This window comes from Pipistrellus kuhlii, unplaced genomic scaffold (genome assembly GCF_014108245.1).
Source record: "Pipistrellus kuhlii isolate mPipKuh1 unplaced genomic scaffold, mPipKuh1.p scaffold_m20_p_5, whole genome shotgun sequence".
NCBI classification, from domain to species: domain Eukaryota; kingdom Metazoa; phylum Chordata; class Mammalia; order Chiroptera; family Vespertilionidae; genus Pipistrellus; species Pipistrellus kuhlii.
In genome coordinates this window covers 24,112,678-24,139,580 of record NW_023425551.1, presented here as the reverse complement: position 1 = coordinate 24,139,580, position 26,903 = coordinate 24,112,678, and the positions used below count along the sequence as shown (strand labels likewise).

Genomic DNA, 26,903 nt, shown 5'->3' with positions numbered 1-26,903 from the left:
TTCCCCATATGATTTATTTTAATACCTTAGTATAATGCATGACACAAAAGGCAATAGCAATAAATATGTACACAATGGGTGACTAAATGAATTCTATAAGAAATAGCATCTGAAGAAACTTTTAAGATAAAATAAAAATAACTTAGAACTAATTTTATATTATCAATACAAATTGGTTCTTTAAGTTGATTTAATATTATTCTTGGAAGACTTTGGATATCAAGCTTTTATATGCCATTCATTTAATCTACAAAGAACTATTCTAGAGTCTCATGATTTAAGAGATACACACATAATATCAACCTTTAAAACTTTATAGACATCAAAGTTCCATAATAAGAAAACAAACAATCTAATTTTTAAGTGGATACAAATAGTTTTACTTCCAGGTATTTAATCTCAAGAGATCTAAAAACTTGTCCACTCAAAACTTGTATGCAAATATTTGTAGCAGCATTATTTATAATAGCCAAATGGTACAATCAACCCAAATATCTATCAGTTGAGGGGGGAATTGATAAACAAAACATATTAATACAGAAAATATTATTCAGCCATAAAAGAAATGAAGTATCAATAAATGCTACAACATGGATGAACCTTAAAAACATTATGCCAAGTGAAAGAAGACAGATACAAAATGCCCCATATTGTGCAATTTCATTTATCTGAAATATTGCCAGAAAGATAAATCCGTAAGGAGAGAAAGCCAATTATCTGTTGACTAGGACTGGAGGTGGAAGCAGTGGAGACTGGCTGCTGATAAGTGGTAGGTTTCATTTAGTGGTGATAAAATGTACAAAAATTAAGAGTATGGTGATGTCTTTACAACATGGTAAATATACTAAAGTCCACTTAATTGTATACTTTACCAGGGGTGGGGAACCTTTTTCTGCCAAGGGTCATTTGGATATTTATAACATCATTCACAGGCCACACAAAATTATCAACTTAAAATTTAGCCTGCTATATTTGGTCAAATATTTAATTAACTCAACCCTAATTCCTTGGCAGGGCTAGACCAAAAGATTCTGTGGGCCTTACAAGGCCCATGGGCCAGATGTTCCCCACCCCTGCTTTAAATGGTGAATTGAATGGTATATAAAATATATCTTTTTTTTAAATTAGCACCTGTGACAAACTTTGCCAAACTATCTTAAGCCACAGCTAGAGAAGAGATTAAAAATGGCAGTGGACTAAGTGGGAGCTACACTGACACTCTCCCAGGAAATACAACTATAGAACATAAGAACCACTTTGAAAAATGAACTGAGGTCTAGGTGAGAAATAACCGAGATGGAAAGTGGAGACTGCATAGAGAGTGCTAGGAAGTGCAGAGGCACAAAAGGGTTGGCCTGGCTTCCACAGACAGCAGCTGAAGTGCCAGAGGGATATCTCAGCTGTGGGGGATTCCCACTGAAGATTATGAGATCTAAACCTCAAGCTGGACTCCCTACCCAGAGCACCAGAACTGAGAACAGTGCTCACATAACATCCGGCTGAGAAAAGAAGGAGGGCTGCTGACTGTCAGGCAGAGACTACTGGAAATGCAGGCACCCTCTAAAAGGGCCAATACATAAAATTTTGTGTGCAGTCACTCACCTTGGGCTCTGACAGAAGGAAGGCAGAGTGAACTGGAGCTCAGGGATTAAATTCCAGGATTGAGGGCTCTGGGTTTGGAGCTCAGAGGGCAGCCACCCCGGTTTCCTAGGCTGAGTCATTCCCTCATCCTGTGAAGACATCTTTCTCTGGCAGACCTTCCTATTCAGGTGGCTGTTGCCTGGGAAAAAGGCAATTGCCACACCCTCCTGGAAGATCTCTCACCCAACCCTGTGGTCAATAGTTTGATGCAAATCAAAGCTGCTAACAATCAGACTACAGGCAAAGGAAGATTTCAATAGGTTTGGAGTCTGCCACCTGGAGCTGAGCCTAGGAAAAGCAGACCTCGGTAAACAACTTGGTCCTTCCCAAAGGCACCTAGACCCAACAAAGGGAGCACAAATTGGATTACTTATAGCTCCAATTAGGAGACTCAGGGTCAGTCAGAAATATTATTTGACATTGTCCTGCACTAGAGATTTGGAGTAACAGGAGATCTGCCTAATACATAGAAATGCAAAAAGGCAGCCAAAATGGGGAGAAAAACAAAACAAATAAAAGTATGGAAGAATTCTCAAGAAGAAGAGATAAACAAAATGGAGATAAGAAATTTATCATATGTAGAGTTTAGAATAATGATGTCAGAGAAGCTAAACAGCATGAGAAAAGATAGAGCAAGTATAAAAGAACAGTTGGAAATAAAGAATGGCATAGCACTAATAAAGAACACATTTGAGGATTTACACAACAGAGTAGGGGAAGCTGCAGATTAGATCAGTGAATAAGTAGATAGGGTAAAAAATAAAATCACTCAATCAGAGAACTATTGATAAAAGGAAAAACAATTAAGAACAAAAGGACAGCTTAATACATTGGGGACCAAGAGTTGTTGTTTGTTTGTTTTTTTGTTAACTTTATCCAGTGGCCAGATAAGTTTCTATTGAATGAGTACAAAAAAATGTTTTACATAAATGTTAAAGGCACACTTTAAAATTAAATACCCTTTACATTTTGAAGTTATTTATTACATGTTCTTACAAGCTAATATCTTTTTAAAATATGATACTTTGTTGAACACTATGTAATATAAAGCGAGAATTGTTGTGATCCATCCGCAATGTGTTAAGGGGGCAGTAGAACAGCCTGAAAGATAACAAGATTTGCATAACAGTTGGACAGAAGGAGAAGAAAGTGAACAAGGAATAGAGAACATGTTTGAAGAAATAATGGCAGAAAACTTCCCTAACTTGGTGAAAGAAAAGGTCACACAAGTCCAGAAATCACAGAGAGTCCCAAGCAAGAAGAACCCAAACAGGCCAATGCCCACATACATCATCATTAAAACGTCAAAAATTAAAGACAGAGAGAATCTCAAAGGCAGCAGAAGAAAAGCAATTTGTTACCTACATAGGAGCTCCCATAAGCCTGTAAGCTGATTTCTCATCAGAAACTCTACAAGCCAGAGGGAATGGCCTTTCAAGGTAATGAAAAACCAGGATCTAAAACTAATATTACTATATCCAGCAAGACTATCATTCAAAATAGATGGTAAGATAAAGAGCTTCCTAGGACAAAAGAAAAAGGAAAAGGAGATTGTCACCACCAAATAAGCACTGCAAGAAATGTTAAAGGTACTGGTATAATGAAAAGAAAAAACTAGAGAAAGAGAAAAATGTAAGTACACAGAATTAAAATGGCAATAAACAATAAAAACCTTAAATGTAAGTGGATTAAAAACTCCAGTCAAAATACATAGGGTAGCTGAATTGATACAAAAACATGACCCACTTATGTGTTGTCTCCAGGAGACCCTCCTCAGAACAAGACACACAGAATGAAAGTGTGGGTGTGGAAAAATATTGTCCATGCAAATGGAAATAGAAAAAAAAATCTGGGGTAACAATACTCATATCTGACAAAATAGACTTCAAAATGAAGGCCATCACAAGAAGTGACAAACGTCACCACATAATATTAAAGGGATTGATTCAACAAGAGTATATAGCCCTGGTAAACATATGTGCAACAATATAGGAGCACAAAAATATATTTATTAAAAATCTTCTAAAGGACTTTAAGGGGGAGATTAACAACAATATAGTCATAGTAGAGGACTTCAACAACCTGCTGACTTCACTGGATAGATCTTTCAAAAAAATTTAACAAGGAAAGGGTGACTCTAAGGGACACACTGGATCAGACTGATTTAACTGACATTTATAGAACATTTCAGCCCAATGCAGCATAATATACATTCTTCTCAAGTGCACAAGTAGTGGCCAGATTATGAATTCAGAGATCATAATAATCTGGCCATTCAGTGTATATGCCAACAAACTGGACAATGTGGATGAAATGGACATATTCCTAGAAAAATACAACCTCCCAAAACTGAATCAGGAAGAATCAGAAAACCTGAATAGGCTAGTAATAGATGAAATAGCAGTAATAAAAAAAAACAAAACAACTCCCAGCAAACAAAAGCCCAGGTATGGATGGCTTCAAAGGGGAGTTTTATCAATTATTCAAAGAAGAACTAACACTTACATTCCCTCAAACTATTCCAAAAAATCCAAAAGAAGGAATACTTTCAAGCTCTTTTCATAAGGCCAGCATTATCCAATTCCAAAACCAGATAAAGACACTACAAAGAAAGAGAATTACAGGCCAATGTAATGATGATCATAGATGCTAAAATCCTCAAACTAATATTAGCAAACTGGATCCAGTAATATATTAAAAAGATCATAAATCATGACCAAGTGGAATTTATTCCAGGGACGCAAGGCTGGTTCAATATTTGCAAATCAATAAACATGATATATCACATAAACAAATTGAAAGACAATCAAATTATAACATTAATAGACACAGAAAAAGCATTTGACAAAATCCAACAACCCATTTTTGATAAAAATTCTCAGCAAAGTGAGAATAGAGTGATCATATCTCAACATAATAAAGGGCATATATGACAAACTTATAGCCAACATTATACTCAATGGACAAAAACTAAAAGCATTTCCCTTAAGAACAGGAATAAGACAGGAATGTCCACTTTTGCCACTCTTATTCAACATAGTACTGGAAGTCCTAACCACAGTGATCAGACAAGAAGAAAAAATACAAGACATCCAAATTGGAAAGGAGAAAGTGTACTCAAAGATGACATAATATTGTACATAGAAACTCTAAAGACTCCACCAGAAATCTACTAGATTTAATATAGGAATTCAGCAATGTAGCAGGATACAAAATTAACACCTAGAAATTGATGATTTTTTATACACTAATAATGAATTCTCAGAAACAGAAACAAACAATTAGTCCAATTTACCATTGCAACAAAATAATTAAGATACTTAGGAATAAACTTAAATAAGGTTAAAGATTCCTACTCAGAAAACTACAGGACATTAAAAGGAGAGATAGAGAAAGATATAAACAAGTGGAAGAATATACCACATTCATGGATTGGTAGAATTGCCATCATTAAAATGTCCACACTAACTAAATCAATCTGCATATTCAATGCAAACCCTATTAAAATACCAATAGCATAGTTCACAGATCTAGAATAAATATTCCAAAAATGTATATAGAATAATAATTAAAAAAAAAGATCCTGAATAGCTACAGGAATCTTTAGATAGAAGAGCAAAGTTGCAGAGATACAATACCAGATATTAATTATACTACAAAGCCACTGTATTCAAAACAGCGTGGTACTGGCACAAGAACTGGCGTATGGATCAATGGAACAGAACAGAGAGCCCAGAACCTGACCCAAGCCATTATGATTAATTAATATTTGACAAAAGGCAAGAGCATGCAATGGAATAAGGACAGTCTCTTCAATAAGTGGTATTGGGAAAATTGGACCGATGCATGCAAAACAAAAGGAAAAAGAAAAGAAAAGAACCTAGACCACCAACTTACACCATATGCAAGAATAATGTCAAAATGGATAAAAAATTTAAATGGAAGTTGTAAAACCATAAAAATCCTGGAAGAAACCATAGGCAGCAAAATCTCAGACATTTGTTGTAACCATATTTTTGTAGATACATCTCCTAGGGCAAAGGAAACTAAGGAGAAAATAAACAAATGGGACAAAATCAAAATAAAGAGCTTCTGCTCAGCAAAAGAACCCAACATCAAAATGAAAAGGGAGCTGACTGTGTGGGAGAACATATCTGGCAATGATATATCTCATAAAAGGTTAATATCAAAAATATATAAGGAATTCGTACAACTTAACAAAAGGAAGACAAACAACCCAATTTAAAAGTGTGCAAAAGAGATATATAGACACTTCTCCAAAGCCAACATACAGATGACCAAGAAACATGAAAAAATGCTCAGTCACTGATCAGACAGATGCAAATTAAAATGACAATGAGGTATCACCTCACACCTGTCAGAAAGGCTACCATAAATAAATCAACCAATGACAAGTTCTAGAGAGGATGTTGAGAAAAGGAAACCCTAGTATACTGCTGGTGGGAATGCAGACTGGTACAACCATTATGGAAAACAGTATGGAGTTTCCTCAAAAAATTAAACATGGATCTGCCATTTGACCCAGTGATTCTTACTTTTAGGAATATATCCTAATAAACTAGAAACACCAATCAGAAAGGATATGCACCCCTATGTTCATAGCAGCACAATTTAAAATAGCTAAGATTTGAAAACAGCTCAAGTGCCCAACAGTAGATGAAGGGATTAGAAAATGGTGGTATATCTACACAATGAAATACTATGCAGCAGTTAAAAAGGTTATCTTACCCTTTGAGATAACATGGAGGGACCTGGAGAATAACATGTCAAGCAAAATAAGCCAATAAAAAAAAGACAAATCTCACTCATATGTAGAATCTAATGAACAAAATAAACTAATGAGCAAAATGGATCTAGAGACATAAAAGCATCAGAAAAGCCAGAATCTCAGAGGGGATGTTGGAGAGGGTGAGTTCGTGATATGAGATCAACCAAACAACTTGTATGCATATATGCATAACCCATGGACACAGATAATAGGATTGTGAAGGCCTAGAGCAGAGGGCAGGGGCAAGCTAATAGAAGGGGTCAATGGGAGTTTGGGGACGTATGTAATACTTTTAACAATAAATACAGTTTTTTTAAAAAGCAGCAGATAGAGTCAGTGTGTCCCTGCAAAAAAAATTAGCAACATATGACATCTCGTTTATGTATGTTTTCTAATTGTACATACACACATCCATCATTCATCACCATCCACCCACCTGTCCTTCTTAGTTGCATGTTAACACAATATTAAAATGGTTATTTTAATATTCAATTTAAGGTGGTTTACTTTCTTACTTGTACTTTTCCACATTCTCTGAATTTATAATGAACCGTTATCTTTTTATACATCAATAAACACATTCTTTTAAAAAATAGGTAAAAGATTTAAACAGGCACATCATAACAGAAGATAAATGGATGGCAAATAAGCATAAAAAAAGATGTTAAGCATCATTAATCATCAGAGAAACATAAATTCAGACCACAATGAGATATCACTACTTATTAGAATGGATTTTAAAACGACTATACTACATCAAATGCTGGTGAAAATGTAGAGTAACTGCAACTTTTAAAAAAACAGTTTGGCAATTTTTAACATTAACCATGCACTTAAGATACAATCCAGCAATCATTTTACCAGAGAAAAATGGAAATTTTGTGTCCACACAAAACCCAAATGCAACTGTTTATAGCAGCTTCATTCATAACGCTCAAAAACTGATAACCCAAAAGTCATCCTGTGCTAACTGCTGAATCGTGGGTACATGAATATAATGGAATACTGAGTAATGGAAATAAACTACTGATAGATGAAACAACATGGGTGAAATCCCCGGTGAATTCTGCTAAGACAGTGGTTGGCAAACCGCAGTTCATGAGCCACATGCAGCTCTTTGGCCCCTTGAGTGTGGATCTTCCACAAAATACCATGGCCTGGGCAAGTCTATTTTGAAGAAGTGGTATTAGAAGAAGTTTAAAAAATTTGGCTCTCAAAAGACATTTCAATCGTCATACTGTTGATATTTGGCTCTGTTGACTAATGAGTTTGCTAACCACTGTGCTAAGTAAAAGAAACTAGACACAAAAGCTGCAGACCATGATCCCATTTATATGACATTCTGGAATGTCACCGACTTCATCTCAGCACTTACTTACTAAAAACCTCCCATAGTGTTTGGTTGCCCGCAGAACACATCTACAATGCTTCTCCTGGGACACGGTGCCCTCCACACTCTGTCACTAATTCACTTTTCCAGCTTTCCCCAAATTCACTCCAATACTCTGCTCAGGTCAAAGTGGCTGTTCCATGTTCACATAAAATTTTATATCCACATATAAATTCCGACCACCTCCACTTAGCAAGATCCTACCAATCCTTTAAAGGTTAATACCACCATCTCCTCCAAAATATCTCCGGCCAATTAGGTTTCCTTGTTCTGGGTACATTAAAGGTCAGTATGCCTTTTTATACAGAAATTAATTACATGTATCCTGGGGAAATCCTTGGATTGGGATCTAATATTTTTTAATATATTTTATTGATTTTTTACAGAGAGGAAGGGAGAGGGATAGAGCTAGAAACATCGATGAGCGAGAGAGACATCGATCCGCTGTCTCCTCACAGACACACATCCCCCACTGGGGGCCCACAACCAATGTGCATGCCCTTGACAGGAATCGAACCTGGGACCTTTCAGTCTGCACTGAGCCAAACCGGTTTCATCTGGGACCTTATTTTTATTTAAATTTTATTTTAACTATATTATAGAAATTTCTTATCTGTCCATTTATTCTGTAAATTCACTATGGGCAGAAGCAGTTTTTTATATCTCCACTAGAAATCCAGTGCACAAAAATTCGTGCACTCGGAGTGGGGGGAGAGTTGTTCAGCCTGGCCTGCTCACCGACTTGCTGTCCAGACTCCTCAGAAGATGTCCACCTGCTGATTTAGGCTCACTCTGCAGGAAATTGGGCCTAAGCCATGCGTCAGACATCCTTAATGCTGCAGAGGAGGCAGGAGAGGCTTGCTGAAGCCATAAGCCCTGTGAGAGCACACTGACCACCAGAGGGCAGCTCCTGCGCTGAGCATCATAGTGACCGGTTGTTCCTGGTCATTCTGCTATTAGGGTCATTTTGCATATTACTCTTTTATTATTAAGGATGTTTCTTGATCTTTATTACACTATTATAATAAGCATTTATAGAATAATGAAAATCTATAATATGCCTTTAAAATTACCCACCAGAATGCAGACTGGTGCAACCACTGTGGAGAACAGTGTGGAGTTTCCTCAAAAAACTGAAAATGGAACTCCCATTTGACCCAGTAATCCCACTCCTAGGAATATATCCCAAGAAACTAGAAACACCAATCAGAAAGGATATATGCACCCCTATGTTCATAGCAGCACAATCTACAATAGCCAGAATTTGGAAACAGCCTAGGTGCCCGTCAGCAGATGATTGGATCAAGAAACTATGGTACATCTACACAATGGAATACTATGCTGCCATAAAAAAGAAGGAATTCTCATCATTTGCAGCGACCTGGATGGAACTGGAGAACATCATGCTGAGTGAAATAAGCCAATCAATGAAAGAGAAACAGCACATGACCCCACTCATTTGTGGATAATAAAGATCATTATAAAAATGATGAACCAAAAGATAGATATAGAGACAGTAAAGCAACAAGCAGACTGTCAAATTACAGCGGGGAGGGGAGGAGGATCTGGGGGAGATAATAGATCAACTGAAGGACTTGTATACATGCATATAAATACAACCAATGGACATAAAACTCTGGGGAGGGAGGGGATGTGTGGGAGGGAGGGAGGGGGGGAAATCAATAAAATATGTTAAAAAATAAATAAATAAATTTTAAAAATAAATAAATAAATAAACATTAAAAATAAATAAATAAAATTACCCACCAAATATCCACTTCCAAGAAGCTACAAAGAGACATCCTCCATAAAATGCAGTTTGTAAATCCAGAAAGAAGATATGAGAAGCACGAAAACAAGAGATCAGCACAGGGAGGAGCTCTCACGCAAAAAGTGCGAGGCAAACGCAGAAAAGAGTGTGGTGAATTCAAACTGCAGGTGCAGGCTGCCATCTCCATTCCAACTGCCATGTTTCATTTTCACTTGACAAAGTTTACAAAGGAGACACCCTGACAAAGCGAAAAAATAACCCAAAACAGGACCCTCTGCCACAATAAATGAATAAATAAATAAATAAATAAATAAATAAATAAATAAATAAATAAATAAAAATAGGAGGAAAGAAAGCAACAAAACAAAAACCCATGAGATCCAGGAAATAGGGATTCCAGACTAGGAGGAAGGCACAGACACTCCCCAAACTATGGCTGTGCAACAAACCTAGAAAGCTGGTCCCCAAGTAAACACATTAGAAGTGACAGACTACTTAATGCGATTGGCTTTGTGGGAAACTGCTGTCAGGCCATCGGAAAATGTGGGAAGAATCAGCAACAGGTGCAAAGAAAACTAAGCATGTAAAAACAAAGCCATTATTAATTTCAGGTAAACCAAACAGAGGAAGCAAAATTATAGTCAACTTTCAGTGTTCAACTGTTAATCATATTTAGACAGGCATAATAATGTCAACACAGTATCTGTTATCTAAAAATTCATGATGAGATGGTACAGCCACTGTGAACATAATATAGCAGTTCCTCAAAATATATATATATATATTAAAAAAATATTTATATATATAAAAATATATTTATATATATATATATATATATATATATATATATATATATATATCTCCTAGCAATTCCATTTCCGGATATATACCCAAAATAATTGAGAGCAGGGTCTCAAAGAGATATCTGTATACCTATTCACAATAGCTAAAATGTGGAAGCAACTTTAATTTTTTTAATAAACATGTGCCTGTATCTCTTTAATTTTTAAAATTTAGAAGTTACCCACCAGAATTTGGGTGGCTGTTGTTAGTGGTATTTTATCTTCTACCTAAGAATTGCCCATATTTACAAGAATTAAAACATCAACAGTAAAAACATTAGAAATAGCCAAATAAAGGCTGTGCCAATAAGATACTAGAAAGGAAGAAAGCAAAGGAGTACACACAAGCAAGTAATCATCCATAAACAGATGATTCTTATTTTAAAAACACTCATATAAAATTTAGTAATTATAAAAATTTTCATTTTACATACTCAGTATCCTTCATATTAAAGAATATTCATAATGGGTTATGTGGCAAACAGCCAATGTAGAAACAGATCATTATACATTAGCTCTATTAAACCCAAAAAATGTCGAGACTAGAGGAAAAGTGCAAATGTCCTAGAACCCTATGGGTGAATTCAGAGGATTCCTTATAGACAAGAGACAATTATCTACCCAGCAAGCATAGAGAACCAGGCTGGCAGGGGAGGTAGAGGACCTAAAATGACCCACAAAAGGACAAATTACCTACTGGTCATCATTGGAAAGAGTGATTCTGCTTTTAAGATATTCACTTTGTAGGAAACTGCAGAAAAACAACTGTTAGATGATGCGAGAAAGCTGTACTTTGTTCGTTATGAAAGCCAAAGAATAAGCATTTGTATCAAGGAGACAAGGTTCCACCACGGAATAGGTATGACAACCTGGGCAGCTGCCTGTCTCCTCCAGCATCATTTTCATCATCTCTGAAAACTCTGCTTGGCACATGAGGTTCTCCATGGTCTGAGTGTTTGCTTACCTCCTCAAGCATCATCTCATCACTCCAAACCTCATGCTTTACTTACCTACAAAAATGAATCTATTCCTAATCCTCAAAGTGGTCACTTTCTCTGTCATATCCAGAGCTTTTGTTTTTACTTCTTTTTCCTTAAATACCTCTCCCCTTCCTCCACTATACTTCCCCTCACCACTGCATTCATTTTTACTTACCCTGCAGAACGTGGTGCAGACACCTTCCTAACCTACAAGGGGCCTCATCCCTGAGCACCCATGGTTTTCCTGCCACTGCCAATGCTGCTATAACAAAGCACTACAGACTGAGTGGCTCACAGCAACTATTATCTCACAGTGTGTAAGTGAGAGGGGTCTCACTGGACTAAAATGAAGCTGTTGGCAGGCAGGACTGGTTTTTTTCTAAAGGCGAATCTATTTCCTTGCTATTTCTAGTTTTGAGGAGTCACCCACATTCCTTGGCTCATGGCCCCTTCTTTCATCTTCAAAGCCAGCAGTATAGTGCTGAGTCCTCACGTCACATCTCTCTGACTCATTCTTCTGCCTTCTTTCTCCAATTATTAGGACCCATTAGTGGCCCAAGATAGTCTCCCCATCTTTGGGGCCACTATCCTGCCTGTCTCATAATAATGTACCTCCAATCGTAACAGAAAGTGACTGCTTTCTTGTGTGTTTAAAGTTTCTGAATCATCAGTTCACCGGGTACCCCAGGACCTACACAGAATAGCAACTCAACAAGTATTTATTACAAATTAATACAAAAGTAGGACTAGTATCTCCCTTCCTGCAAAATTTTAATAAATGTATCAAAATAGAGTAAATGAATAGTAATTTACCTTATATATGACCTTGATGAAATACTGGGAAGTTAATTTTACTTATAGCATACAAATGAACAATTTAATCACAAATGTCCTGAGGAATCTTTTTACATTCACATATATCTGTCAGATTTTTAAAAATATATATATTTTATTGATTTTTACAGAGAGGAAGAGTGAGAAATATCAATGAGAGAGAAACATCAATGAGCTGCCTCCTGCACACCCCCTACTGAAGATGTACCCGCAACCAAGGTACATGCACTTGACCGGAACCTCTCAGTCTGCAGGCTATTAATGCTCTATCCACTGAGCAAACCGGTTTCGGCTGGTGTCAGATTTTTTATTGTGAACGTAATCAACTGTTAAAATAATGAACATAGTGACAACTAAACCCTATGTATAGCAGTCCAGATGAACTTCATATTATTACAATAAACATACATTTTAATTTTTTATAATCATAATATATGTACATATACATAAATTATAGTCTGGTTTTTGAAATTAATATAATTTATGTGAAATTACTAATAGAATATAGTTCAAAGGCAGTTCTCTGCACCACCCTTTTCTGTCTTCTTAAATATTAGATCAAATGTTAGAGTGTGGTATAAAGGACACCACAAGAATCTTTTACCCATTTTCAAGGAATTTCATATGATGTATTATATGGCCAAAAATAATTGCTAAAATTAGAGGCTCAGGAGTGTGTATGCACCCTTTATTAGACAGGCTAATAAATTACCATTAATGCTATTGGGCACTGCTCTCAGAAAAAAACAACCTAATTCTACACCTCTGCCAATTACTAGCTAAAGGGCTTGGGTGAATCATTTTAATTCTCCAATTGTGTGAGGGGTTTTTCATCCCTAAAATAAGTTGTTTGGATTAAAAGTAAAGGACCATTTCAGACTGACCAAGGGTCCTTTTAAAACTACATAAGCCATCACATCAGAGATAATAAAACCTGCTACAAGAGGTCCTCCATTCTCACCCATCCCCAGCTTCAAATTTGGCTTCTTTAAGAATCCCTGCTTGGAAAAGAAGGTTATCAATGGGAGTGGATGAGCAGTGAGCAGAAAGCAAGGAGGTCGGGAAGAACTGGTGTGGAAGCTTCCTGAGATCACACCCAGCACTGAGCTCCCGTCAGTCCAAGGTTCACGAGGCAGAGTTTGTATCTGGCAGCTCTGGTTGCTGCATCTCAAGAAAGACCAGAACAGAGCTAGAGGGGGTACTGAGAAATACAATGAGAGAATACAGGGGAAGGAGCACTATTCTAGAAAAAGAATCATCTTAACTTTAGGAAAGTGTGGCTACCAGACAAAGGCAGAGAAGTTTCATAAAAATCTTTTTTAACCTACAAATCATAAAGAGCAAGGGCAGGCTGACAACCTAGAGGATAAAACATTTGATGTAGAAGGCTAACTTTAGCAGAAACAAGATTATTTGACTTCAAACAGAAGTAACACACCATAGAATTCTTTTGTAGAAGAAATGGTAAGGATGAAAAATATAAACTGCTTCTCATAAAAGATTAGAGGAATTCACTGGTGACAGATATACGTAGTTTACATTACATCAAAGATAGCTGGGATTAAAAAAATGTAAACTTTCAGTTTTTAAGGAGATTTATATTATAAAAGCAACTGATAATAGCTTAAAGTAATCCATCTAACGGCTTATAGTTATGTTTTAGCACAAAAAGAAAACATGGCCACCCACATAACTGCCTTGTTTAAATATTATTTTAAAGATGTTAAATGATATTTTATATTTTAAACTACAAAATATACTGGTTAAGCAAGTGTGTATGTGCTTATAATTGGTCAAAAGAGGGTTTGAACATAAATACATATGACTTTTTAAAACTTAAATGGAAAAGAGCATCTCAAAAAACCCACAAATCTGTGTTACTAAACTTTGGTATACTTAAAAGGTGACCTTTATTTACAGTTACATGAGACTTAAATATATTTATCTTTTTTAGAGCAGGAAAAAAAATGGTAGTTTGAGTGGCATATAGAAAACTTAGAATGAAAAATTATTTAAGCTTTTCAATGGGTAATTTCACAAGGTAATTTCGTTCTTTGGTAAATAAAGTAGGATTTCGCTGGGAAATCTATTAAAACACCTCTTGGGGAAATGCAGCAGATTTAATGAAGAATTTGTCACTGCAGATTTCTTTCTGTTACCTAGAGATTGAGATATATCATCAAGCACTTTAAAAATTCACACCGTGGGATTTAAGAGGATGGCTGTAAGCTGCTAATACCACATGCTCAGGAAGCTCTAGAGAGAACCCCAACCCCTTGCCCACCACATGATGCCTACCCATAACTTTATATAACCCACAGGAGCAATTTTCTCTTCGGCTGCCATTGACAGCAAGTAAATATTTAAGACCACAGAGCTATCCTCGTGAGAGGATTCATCCCACCACATCCTATTTCCTTTTTAGCTAAATCACTACTCAACATTGGGCCTTTATTGGCCAACCATTAGACTGTAACTCAAATGCTACTCTTCACCTTTCCCAATTTGCCAAAATCCACCCTCAAAACCCTTCTGTTATGCCACAACTCTATTCTGTGTTGGGCAGACTCCACAGACCAATCCCTTCACCTTATCATAATGAAAATTGTTTTCCCTAAGGCCATCAATTCCCCTGAAAGCTTTAATGAAGTTTTTTTCTTGTTTCTCTCAGACCCTATCTTCTTCGGATTGAGGAGCTGGACTAAGGGTCCTTGTCTTTGCTTTTCTTTACTAATTCTGGCCATTGTTTTCTCTTCCTGGCAAAAGTCTACTCTTTCAAAACATAAGACTTTTATCTATTATGTTCAAATCCTTACCTCTAGGTCTGTGGTCACTGCAAGTGGTTATAAAGGTTGCTCATTGTCTCAACAGTTAAATGGTCTGAAATCCAACTCAAGGTCTTCTGAGCAAGCCACAGACTCCAGTGAGGGACTGCATCACCAGGGAAAGACACTAGAGACGTCATTATGGAGTGGAGGTAATCCTGGTCTCTACTTCCTTATAAACACCTTCCTCTGCTCTGTCCCCTATTTTTCATCTGCATTCTTTCTATTTGTCTCTGAGTAGATAACACTGCTGAAGAACGATACACAGGTCTATCTTCCCTGTGCATTTATTATCATAAACCACAAGCAGGCATCGGCACTGCCCAGCAATGCTGTAAAGACACTGAGAAAGCTCTCTGTCCCACACACCAGAATTCTCATTTTATATCTGACCTTCTTTCTTCAAATCTCTCAGTCCCACCTCCAGCCTCACTGACAGCATGCATCACAGATCATAAAGAAAGCAGAAGCACTGCACAGAGAACCTTTCATCTTCCTACCAAGGCTCCAATCCACATGCATCCCTACTCTTCCCCTCATTGTCCTTCCAGTTCTAATGGAAAACACACCCCAGCTCTTACCAAACCCAACTGTTCAGATTTCACTTTCTAGTCTACTCTAGGACTTTCTTTCCTCTTACTTTGTTCTCTGTCTGGAATCATCAGTCTCTCCTCTATTGGATCATTCCCATGAGCATAAAACCATACTTTCTCATGTCCCCACCCTAAAGAAAAACCCTCCAGGTAGTACTCAATCTCTTTGTCCATCTTCACAACAAGCATTTCTAATGTTCTTTCCACAAATTAGTTCTACCTCTTCACCTTCACCTCATTCTCAGAAACGATCATTTTAAGTACAGAGAAATCTCATATTAGCTATGCTATGTACAATAACTCTAAACAAGTCACTGAAACTTCTCCGAGCCTTATAGCATCCGATCAGACCATGCATTCTTAATGGAGGCAGTAAGTGATTCTTTAGAAGGGAAAAAGTTGACTCTATGTATAAAGCACAACTATAAAGTACAGAAACAGACACACACAGTATACTCATGGTATTAAAATTTCATGAAGGAAAGTACCTAAAAAAGGCTTCTTAAGATGTTAATAATATTTTTTAAAGGTTGAGAAATATTGGTTTAAATGAACTGTAAGTTTATGTACAACTCTTAAAGGTCCTTAACTCTAGCTTCACAACAACAATGCCAAGAATTCAAAATAAGTTCACACACTTTAAGATTTTAAAATATTAGAAATGTATGTATATACGCAGCCCATGGACACAGGCAATAATAGTGTGGCGAAGGCCTGGGGTGTGGCAGGAGTTGGACAGGGAGGGGCAAAGGAGGGGAAAATGGGGACATCTGTAATACTGTCAACAACAAAATATATGTTTATATTTGTAAAACAAACAACAAAAGAATACAGCTGGGAGGCAGGAGGTGAGCCTCCGTGCAAGGCCTCCCAGAAGCCATTACAATGGCCACCTACTGGAGAGTGTAACATTATTCATAACAGAAGCCCCATATATTTAATCAGATCTGGCTTCTAAACTCAACACAGGTAAGAACCAGGGAGTGGAATCATGGACAGATCCACGAGGTGAGTACACGGAGCAGTCACCAGAGATAGCTGGCATTCTGACAGCAAAGAAAGGTAAAACTATTAGTAAAGAAGGTAAGAGCCTTGCTGCCTAGACAGAACGTCTTAGATTCCAGTCCCAGCTCTGCCTGTATGAGCTGGGTGATGGTGGGTATTCCTTAACTTCTCTCTGCTCCAGTTTCAACAGCGACATAGTGTTGGGGAACGCTGCCCGTCTCCTCTGGCTGTTGTGAGGATTAAATAAAAGAATGCCTGTGCAGAGTTTAGCACAGTGCCTGACAACGAAAAGATACTCAATACAATTTACACGGTAAAAATAAAGCACAAAATCTCACAAAACATAGCAACCTGAATAAACTTACTACCAATTCTTCAGAACTTGGAAATGATCATAATTTAGTATAGAGAAATATCATCTTAGCTATGCTACAAAACTTTAAACATGCCATTGAAACTTCTCAGAGACTTATAGCATCTGATTAGACCTAGACCATGCATTCTTTTTTTAAAATAAAACTTTATTGTTCAGATTATTACAAATGTTCCTCTTTCCCCCGCGCCCCCATAGCTAGCTCCCCTCCATCTGATTCCGCCCCACTCCATGCCCTTACCCCCTGCCACTGTCCTCATCCATAGAAGTAATATTTTTGTCCAATCTCTTCCCGCACCCCTCATGTCCCCTTCCCCCCAAGAATTTTCAGTCCACTCCCTTTCTATGCCCTTGATTTTATTAGATTCACCAGTTTATTCTTAAGGGAGGCAGTAAGTGATTCTTTAGCTGGGTAAGGTGGAGGGCAAGAGGGGGGTGGGGGGAGGAATGACTCTTTTTATGTATAAAGCATAATTATAAAGTACAAAAACAGACACATAATATACCCATGGTATTAAAATTTCATGAGGGAGGGAAGGTACCTAAAAAGGCTTCTTAGGGAGTTAATAATAATTTTTAAAAGGTTGAGAAATACTGGTTTAAATTAAAGCTTTATGTAAACTTACAATTCATTTAAACTAGTATTTAATGGTTCTTAATCCTATCTTTACAATAATGCCAAGAATTCAAAAAATGTTTACTACAGGTTCATACACTTTGTTTAAGAAGGTTAGGATAGATTTATATATTTTAGAAAGTTCTCCAATTAAAACAGTTCAAAATTATAAATGTCATTATGTTTAAAAGAGAAAATCCTCTCAAATCACAGAAACCCCAGCTGTCACTCATGAAAGGACCCTATGTGCCACAGTTGTGTTGAATTTTCCCTACTTTACAGATAACAGTTTACCCAAATTATATCTAGATATGAATATATACTTAGTTCTTTTCCCCCAAAAAGGGGAAAGAAACTAGAATAAGAACATCTATTTGTAACCACCATGAAGTTGGAACTCTGTGGCTGTCTTCACTATGATAAATGAAAGATCACCTTGGAATATAATTCATTTTTAATTGCGTCTTCCATCTAATCTAACTACTGCTGGAGTCTGTCATAAAATATTTACAAAGCAAAAGCAAAAAAAAAAAAAAAAAAAAAAAAAGAATTGGGGGTGCTAAATAAAGCAGGCCACACATTTCTACATGATCAATTTTGAGGGCATTGTTTACAGCAAGAACAAAGTCATAACTTATATGTGAATTTTGGGGAACAGATGAAGTATGATTAAGGACGTCTCCTAGTGTTACAGATGTCTTTTCTTGTGATAAGAACTTTTAAGATGTACCCTTTCAGCAACTTTCAATTATACAATACATTATTTATTGTTAACTATAGTCACCATGATGCACATTACATTTAGTTTATTTTATAACTGTGAATTTGTATCTTAAGTCTGTTTTTTTAATTCACCTTCTTCCCAGCCTTGGATTCGAATCCTTTCTATACTCAAATACCTTGTTACAACAAAACAGTTGTATAAAACACTAAAAAGATCAATATTATAGCTATGTTCTGCTTTAACCACTTATGAAGTTTTGTATTTGCAACCCCAGTCTTATTTCCTCCAGAATCCTAGGGTTTTCATGCTCATATAATGCCCTCATAATTCTCTCTGAGTTTTCCAAAATTCCACTTTAGAAATTATAACTAAAAATGGCATTCTAAAATTGTATAAAACACCTTCATTTCAAACTGTTATTAAATGCTTGACCATACTTTATTACCAGTAATGTATATAGTAAAGTGTTCTAATATTATCCATTTTATTTACAGAAAAACAAATGTGTTAGGATATCTTTGAAGCTTTCAGGCAGCTGTTTTTGCATATGTAAAGATGTGTGTGAAACCGAATTACCTTAGGCAAGGTGCTCCCTGAAGGGTGCTGAAGGTAAACACATCTTGACTGATGGTGAATATCAATATGCAAATTTAAACAGATACTAACCACTCTTTATAGGTCTTCAAGTCCTAGGTCTTCAAGTGACAGGAAAATCTCTCTCTTATGAACACATATGCTATTTTAACACTGTTTAAATAAACTGACTAGACAGAGTAATAAAAAGAATATATACATCAAGTAAGCCCTGACTACACACAGAATAGTTTAGGAGTCTAGAGTTGGATCCATGTGTTCTCAGCCTCAACTGAGGCAATCTGACCAAACATTCCACTATTTTAATGACCCTTAGGATTACCATCATCCTAATGCAGCTGTGCATACCTGAGTGTTCCTTAGCATCACGGAGCTACAAGATTTACTCTAGGTAGCACCAGGAGACCAAATAAGAAAAAAGAAAAATCAGAACACATAAATAATCACTGGCAAAGTTTAGACTTATTTAAGGAAAATCTCCATTGTATAAAATCAAGTAGATATTGTATAAATATACACTCTGTATGATAACAATCAGAATAGCATAAAAATTTTTTAATCACACTAAAATGTACTTCCAGTATTCTCACTTTTTGGCATGTTTCCATGAGAAAGCCAAAGCCACCAAATTCTCCACCTGACAACACACGGTTACCTGGCAGGGCCTTAGCGTTTACCTTTGTTTGAGGTCGATCCAGCATGTTTTTAGATATTCCGTTGCTTTCTTCACGTTCCTTGTGTCATCACTCCCGTATTCCCTCAGCAGCTTCTGAAGGATGTTATCGAACACCATCACGATCCTGTCTCCAGGACCCAGTTCTTGAAACAGTAGCTAAGGTGCAATTTCAGGCGCCATTGTTAGACTTGGTCACTCAGTAACCAGTATTGCCAAAACTTTGGTCCTCCCAGTAGGTTTTAACATGTTTTAGACACAGATATGAAAAGTACAAAACAAATTATTGGACAAACTCTTGCATGTAAGTTTAAATCAAAATAATTACAGACCTGAAAAGAAAAACTAAGAAAGTCATCAGGTCCATAGCTGATGACATTAAACAAATGCTTGTCTTTTCCTCTTTTAGATATTTTACTTCCAGAAAACAATGTCTTTTTTCATTCCTTCTGCTATACATCTGATCCTTATAGGAACATGCACTGTATAGGAATGAGTTGATTATAGAGTTCCCGTCTATGTACTTAGACTATGGAAAGGGCCAACAATATATCCCAATAGAAGTCTTCCGTCTCCTGCCCCTCTCGACCACCATGTATAAGTAACTGCTTGAGTGGTTCAAGCAGCCATGCAAGGTTCACTGGGAGTTGCTGGAATAGCTACACTGAGGCTATGTCCATTGGTATATCAGTTCCTTTTCAATCTCTGAGAGCACCTGGGACCAAGATACTCCTCATGAAATCTAAAGGACAAATGGAAGTTCCTACAGTTTTTTGTAACTATTGACAAAAAAAAAAAAAAAAAAAGGTTAACCCTTAAGTTTCTGGAGAAAATGACCATGCTGCGAATTAGAAAAGAATATGCTACATCTGATGATTAAAGCATTGATACCACTTTTGAATTGTATTCCTTTAATGAAGAGTCAGGGGCTCTGCTGATATAACTTTTGATCCACTTGGCAAAAACAGTTGGGAGATATCATAAACATAGGGAGTAATCCAGGAAATCAGGACACCTGGCCACTTTTTTTTTATATTGTAACAATAGAAAATTCCGTATGTGTGAAGAATGAAGATATACTTTCATCATTGAGACTTAGCTTCCATTATTATATTCTTCACAAATGTACACTTTTATATTAGGCTATCTGAAGGGAAAGTAAATGTTGCACTAAAATATAAACTGACAGCCATAAACAGTAATTCAAGAATATTTTCTGTGATTATGGAGAAAATTTAAAATAGTGCCATACATGTTCAATGTCATCAACTCTATTAACCAAACTGATCACAGAAGGTCGATGCTCTGATGACACTGATAAACCACTTTGTTAAAAAGGTATTAAAAGAAACTAAACTTACTTATTACCTGATTTGTTCCCTACAGTAGCCCTCAAAGGAAAGTCTCAAGAAATTTCCTAAATAGAAATAACCTTCAGGGTAGACATGAAGGGAACAAAGGAAGGTTCTTGGGATCCTGAAAATGTTCTCTTTCTAGTGGCTGGTTTGTGGCTGTGTTCCAATTGCAAGGAGTCAGTGAGCTGTAAATCTAAGATACATGTACATTTCGATTTGTTATGGCTCCAGAAATTTTTCACAATTCTTCCTGGTCAAATGCTTTATATTACCGTATTTTTCGGACCATAAGATGCTCCGAAACCATAAGACGCACCAGTTTTTAGAGAAGGGAAATGAAGAAAAAAAGATTCTGAAACAAATAGTGTCCTAAAATATTTTATGTGCATTAAAACCCAACATCACAGTCATAAACACATGTAATCAACCCTGTAAAGTAAACAGCAGCATTTAGAACCATTTTAGAGCCGGGCAAGCACACAGAGACCACACAGAGCCGGGCAAGTAAAAAAACTTTTTTTTTAAAGTATATGTGTAGGCTATATTTGGACCATAAGACGCAGGGACTTTTTCCCCCCACTTCTGGGGGGGAAAAAGTGCGTCTTATGGTCCGAAAAATACGGTAATTTCACTGCATATTCTAAGAACTTGGGAAAGCATCACAAGAATCCTTAAAACTACAGAACCAAAAACCCCCCAACATCCACAAATCAATATCGCCAAAAGGTATCTATTGAGTCTTACTTGATTTTCAGCAATTTGTTTGTTAAGTGGATCTCTTCGGGCTTGTTGAAGACTATAGAGTCGAGCCTCATATTTTCTCATAAGTTCTTCAGTCTCTTTCTTGTGATCATCCCACTGTAGGCTGTCAATCACCATGTCCTCCAGCTGCTTCAGCCGCAACTCCAAGCTCTGCTGAGTGCTGTTCCAATGGTTCCTCACCTCCTCCACTAAAGGAAGCAATACAAAAAAGAATTCCTGAAAGTGACTCTCAGGAAAGGGGAAAAGTGCCTGAAACCAAACTTATTACAAATGAAGCTAGCAAAAGAAAAGAGAAAAGAGGCAAGTCGACACATAGTCACACTATACAGTTGATATATTTCAGAAACCTTTTTTAAAGAAAAATTCTTCTATTAAACTCCACTAAATTTTATTTTTTACTGTTCCAACTGCTGGCCTCTTTTGTTTATTTTCTTTTTTTATATATGAGCAGTTTTTTATATATTTTAATTTGTCTTTATTGTTGAATGTATTAAAGATGTCTCCCATTTCCCCCACCTATTACCCCATTCCACCAGGCTTCTGCCCCATCCCAGGCCTTCACCACACTATTGCCTGTGGCCATGGGTTATGCATATATGCATACAAGTCATGCAAGTTCTTTGGTTAATATATATACTAAATGTACTAAAATGCCTACCAATAAAAAATATCTACTACTGTGAACTGGTAAAGCAAAAAGTTCTAAGAAAAATAATTTTCTATCTTATTTTATATTTACAAGACCTGGTTTAAGAAAGGTATTAATAGTATTTTAAGACAGACGCAGACAGCCGAAACCGGTTTGGCTCAGTAGATAGAGCGTCGGTCTGCAGACTGAAAGGTTCCGGGTACGATTCCAGTCAACGGCATGTACCTTGGTTGTGGGCGCATCCCCAGTAGGGGGTGTGCAAGAAGCAGTGATCGATGTTTCTCTCTCATTGATGTTTCTAACTCTCTATCCCTCTCTCCCTCTCTGAAAAAAAAAATCAATAATAATATATATACATATATATATATATATATATATAATATTATATATATGTATGTATGTATATATATATATATATATATATATATATATATATATATATGACAGACGCAGACAGAATCACTTGTCATCCTCAAAGGAGATGCTCTAAGGTAGTTTTGATTTGAAAAGAAAACTCCTTAAGAATACTTTCACCTTTGTTTTACTATAGCATAAAATCTCTCTAAAAGGAAATATTTTTCTATGTTCAAGAGACACTAAAAATAAAAGTAAATTCAAGTTTTATGTACCCAGCCCTTCATTATAATAATAATTATAATAATAATAATAATAATAAACACCCACAGTCTCTTTCTCTCCTCACCTCCCTTCTTTCCTCTTCCATTTTTAAGATGAAATTAAGAAAGAAAGATCTAAGGAAATAAACTTCTAATTAATAACTTCAATGGCAGTTCATGATCTTGAACTGAAGTACTCATAAGCAATAGCTTTCAATATCTTCAACAACCCATGGAATAACAGGTAGAAAGTTAAAAACAAATTCTAGAACATATTGTGAATGTGATGGAAAATTGAAGGGCTATAGGTATGTAGCAGGCCAAGAAGAACTTAATTACAATATAACATTACTTCTGGTAAAATTCTTGGGATAATACAGGCTATCATGAACCATTAAAGTTATCACTCCAATATTGTTCAGAAACCTGCAAATTATACTCACATATATTAATTCTAAAACAAAAATTGTGTCAATGAGATGATTGGTTTTATACTGTCTGAATAAAAGCTTAAATAAATTGCTTAAGATTGTATCTTGAGAAGACAAATCTATCATAATGTTCTACTTGTCTTTGACCAATTCAACTAGAACCCTGAAAATTGAATAAATAAAACTAAAAACATCAAGTGTCTGCAAGTATCACTGGTGTATCATAAAAAGAAGCATATTATCCTACTATTTGTGATTAAGAGCAAAAAGAGCAAAAAACTTCTACTACTATTGATAGTAGAAGCTGAGGATGATTTTTCATATAATAAATCGTGACAAAGACTGTGCAGTCTCTACATAAGAAAATGGAGAGAAAACAAAGAGAGAGAGGTAAACTGGAAAGGCAAGATACTTGGGAGAAGGAAAGAAACTGGACAAATACAAAGGTGGTGGGGAAGATGGGGGGAGGGAACGTAAGTCTGTAGAAAAGGCAAAATGGAGATGGATTTGCAAAGAGTTTGGTGTCACTAAACCAGAGAAGCTCCCCTGCCAGCAATGGGAAATGGGGTCCCTCCGGATCTCCATAGACATAGCAATCCATCAATTCAGAAAAGGAAGGAAAATGGCTGAATCCGTAAAAAATAAAGCAACATGCTGAGACAGTAAAAGCTCTTTGCTAACTCATCTCTTGCAACAACCTTGCTGCCACACATTTATTTTGAAACCCAAGCACCATTTTTATAGGAGAAACAGTCAAGTTTCTCCCCTCGAGAAATAGTCAACAAGGTAATAAAATACATTCCAGTTTATATTCTGCCACAGATTAAGTCCACAGCTTGCATGAAGTATGGTGGGAGGCCCCAGAAAGGGGACTATTTGAAATCTATGGAGGAAATTTCAGTAACTGTGAGATTCACAATGAAGTTCTGGGAGCAAAGATCATGGCAGGAACTAAAGATAGAAAACATGAGGGACCAGAACAGGGTGGGAAAGACTTTATTGAGTGGGTGACATTTTATTAGCTGAGGAGAATTTCACCAGGGAGAAAAGGTCGAGGGGAAAAAAAAAATATGCGAATAAAGGTAAGGAGAATGAGAACTGAGAACTGTCCGGAAGTTTTAAAGGACATATACAGTACGGAGCGATACAGATGAGGCTGAGAGCTGAAATGGAAGAGAGGGTGATAAAAGCAGACGGTGACCGCCCTAAAAAGTCCCTAAAGTATGTTTTGATTTCAAAATAAATGTGACAACAAGGTTTATTATAACAGAGGCATTAGCAGAACACTTTTAGTGTCTCACAAAGTGGGGTTATTTTTCCTGAATTCGCCATTTTGCTTCTTTCTCCCTCCTTTTATTAATAGATTGCTTTTTCCTTCCCATTCTTGAGAATTTAGACTTTGTTTGATATGACATACAGGTGCTTTTAAGCCAGATATTAATCTCAAAGCAAAAATTGTGGTTGTCTGTGATTGCTTTGTTTGCTTATTACTTATTTTGCTTTATTTTGTCTTTAGCTAAGGTGTTCCCAGATTACTGCCAGCTACAGAGGTACAGAGTAGTTGCTCAATAAATATCTTTGGACTGAATTTTGAGAAGATGAGTTAAAAGACATGCTAAGATTTCGTTTTAGTGAATGAATTACAATGAAAGAATGGGTTTGCATTCCTGTGGGTTTCTCTAATTTTTTTTTTCTTGGTTCCTTCAAAAGGAATATTACCTTAAGAGCTAATAATCTAATGAATCAGTAACTACTTAAATGTAATAATATTAATACTTTGATGAATTCAAAAGGGAATTCTGACTGTACACAAAAGATTAAAAAAAAACAAGGGAAAACTGTATTTATTCATAGATAAAGAGTATTAAATAATATTAATTTCTGGTTGAATAATCTTTGAAAAGGTGTATATGTGTGTGAGTGAAAGTAGATGATGTCATACAATTTTTTGGACTTACATTTTTCTGTGTTTGCTGTTCTCACATCTGAACTGGAAGCTTTATTTTTCAAATTCTGAGCCAGTGTTAAAGCATGGTCAAGGTGAAGATGGCGCTGTTCCATGTCCGCCTTTGTGATCTGTTTAAGTAGAAATGATTTTTAAGATGTGTTAATAGGCTGCTCGCCAAGAACACTAAGGAGCAAAACTGGTGGACTGACATCAAAGTTGTCTGTCTCCTGAACAGGACAGTGAGGCATCTGTGTTTGTGGCACAGTCAGTCCTAGGTTCAAATCTCAGCTCTACCACTTACCATCTAGATTACTTCACCTGTCTGTGCTTTTGTTTTCACAAGAAGAAATGGTAAGATACTGACAGCTAAGCTGTGTCAGTTCTGAGGAGATTAAATGAAGAAGTCCCTTTAAAAACTAAGAACTGCTCTGAAAAGATTAGCAGTGATGCCTATCAGGCCTGCATTGGGTATGAACACAAACCACTGTCACCTTCAGGGATGGCAGTGAAGTATTAGAAAAATGCTAATTGAATAATTGTAAATTAAATAATTTTATACACGGAAAACTGTTGCTATACACGTATCTCTTGATAAGGATGGGAGAAAAGTTAATGTCAGGAAATGCTGTGTTTCAAATATGGAACTAATAGCCCTAAAGACTATTTCCAATAGGTGCAAATGGCATGGCAAAGATTCTCTCCCAGCGCTTCCTCTTTCAGAATTCACTAATTTCGCAGACTCCAATTACTCCTGCAGTGTCAAATGTTATTTCTAAATGGATTATTCACAACTTCCAATCCGGGGCCCAGAGAGACATTGCAATGAATGCTGGTCATTTCTTTCTAAATGGCCTAAGAACCTCTCAACACAACACACTCGAAACTGAATCAATCAAACCCTCATCTACATTTCACTTCTACTATTCCGAATCTCTGCTAATTGTGACAGCATGGTCTTAGCAGCCCAGAAAGGCTCTTTTCTTTGTATTAAGCATCTCTTGCACTATTCCCATTGTTCCTGCTTAAGAGAGATCATTGTTATCATCAGTCTCCAGCCACAATGTAAAAAAGAAAAGGAGTAAAAACACGTGCCCATGGCTTGCAGATGAAAAGTCCAAAGGGCTCTGCGTGGCCTGCAAGCTCCATCAGCGTGAACTCAAGCTGTCCTTGCTATCTCACTTCCTACTGCATTTCTTTGCTGCACAAATGATGACCCCCGTATCCCTCACCCTCCATGCTCCCCCACCTCATGTCTTTATTCTCTCTGCTCCCCAGACCAGCGATGCCATTTACTTGTTCCTACATGTGAAAATCCTACATAGTCTGCCTTCCATCGCTGTGGCAGTAACTCTCTCCTTCACCCAGGCTCCCCTATCCCGTCATATGCACCTGCCTATGCCTGCTATTACACTCTGTTCTGTGCAGAGACCATCTACTTGCACACATTAAGTGCCTCCATCATAGCTGGGCATATATGTAATCTGGGATACA

At 36.7% G+C, this 26,903-nt stretch overlaps 1 protein-coding gene across 1 annotated transcript in view; it reads right to left on the bottom strand.

Annotated features, from left to right (window-relative positions):
• The window catches only part of UTRN (utrophin), a 341,169-nt gene that overhangs the window by 183,424 nt on the left and 130,842 nt on the right, over nucleotides 1-26,903 (bottom strand). The window contains 3 exon segments of the mRNA XM_045572887.1: nucleotides 19,655-19,809; nucleotides 21,750-21,955; nucleotides 25,423-25,540. Of these exon segments, the coding sequence (XP_045428843.1) occupies nucleotides 19,655-19,809; nucleotides 21,750-21,955; nucleotides 25,423-25,540 (479 nt within the window).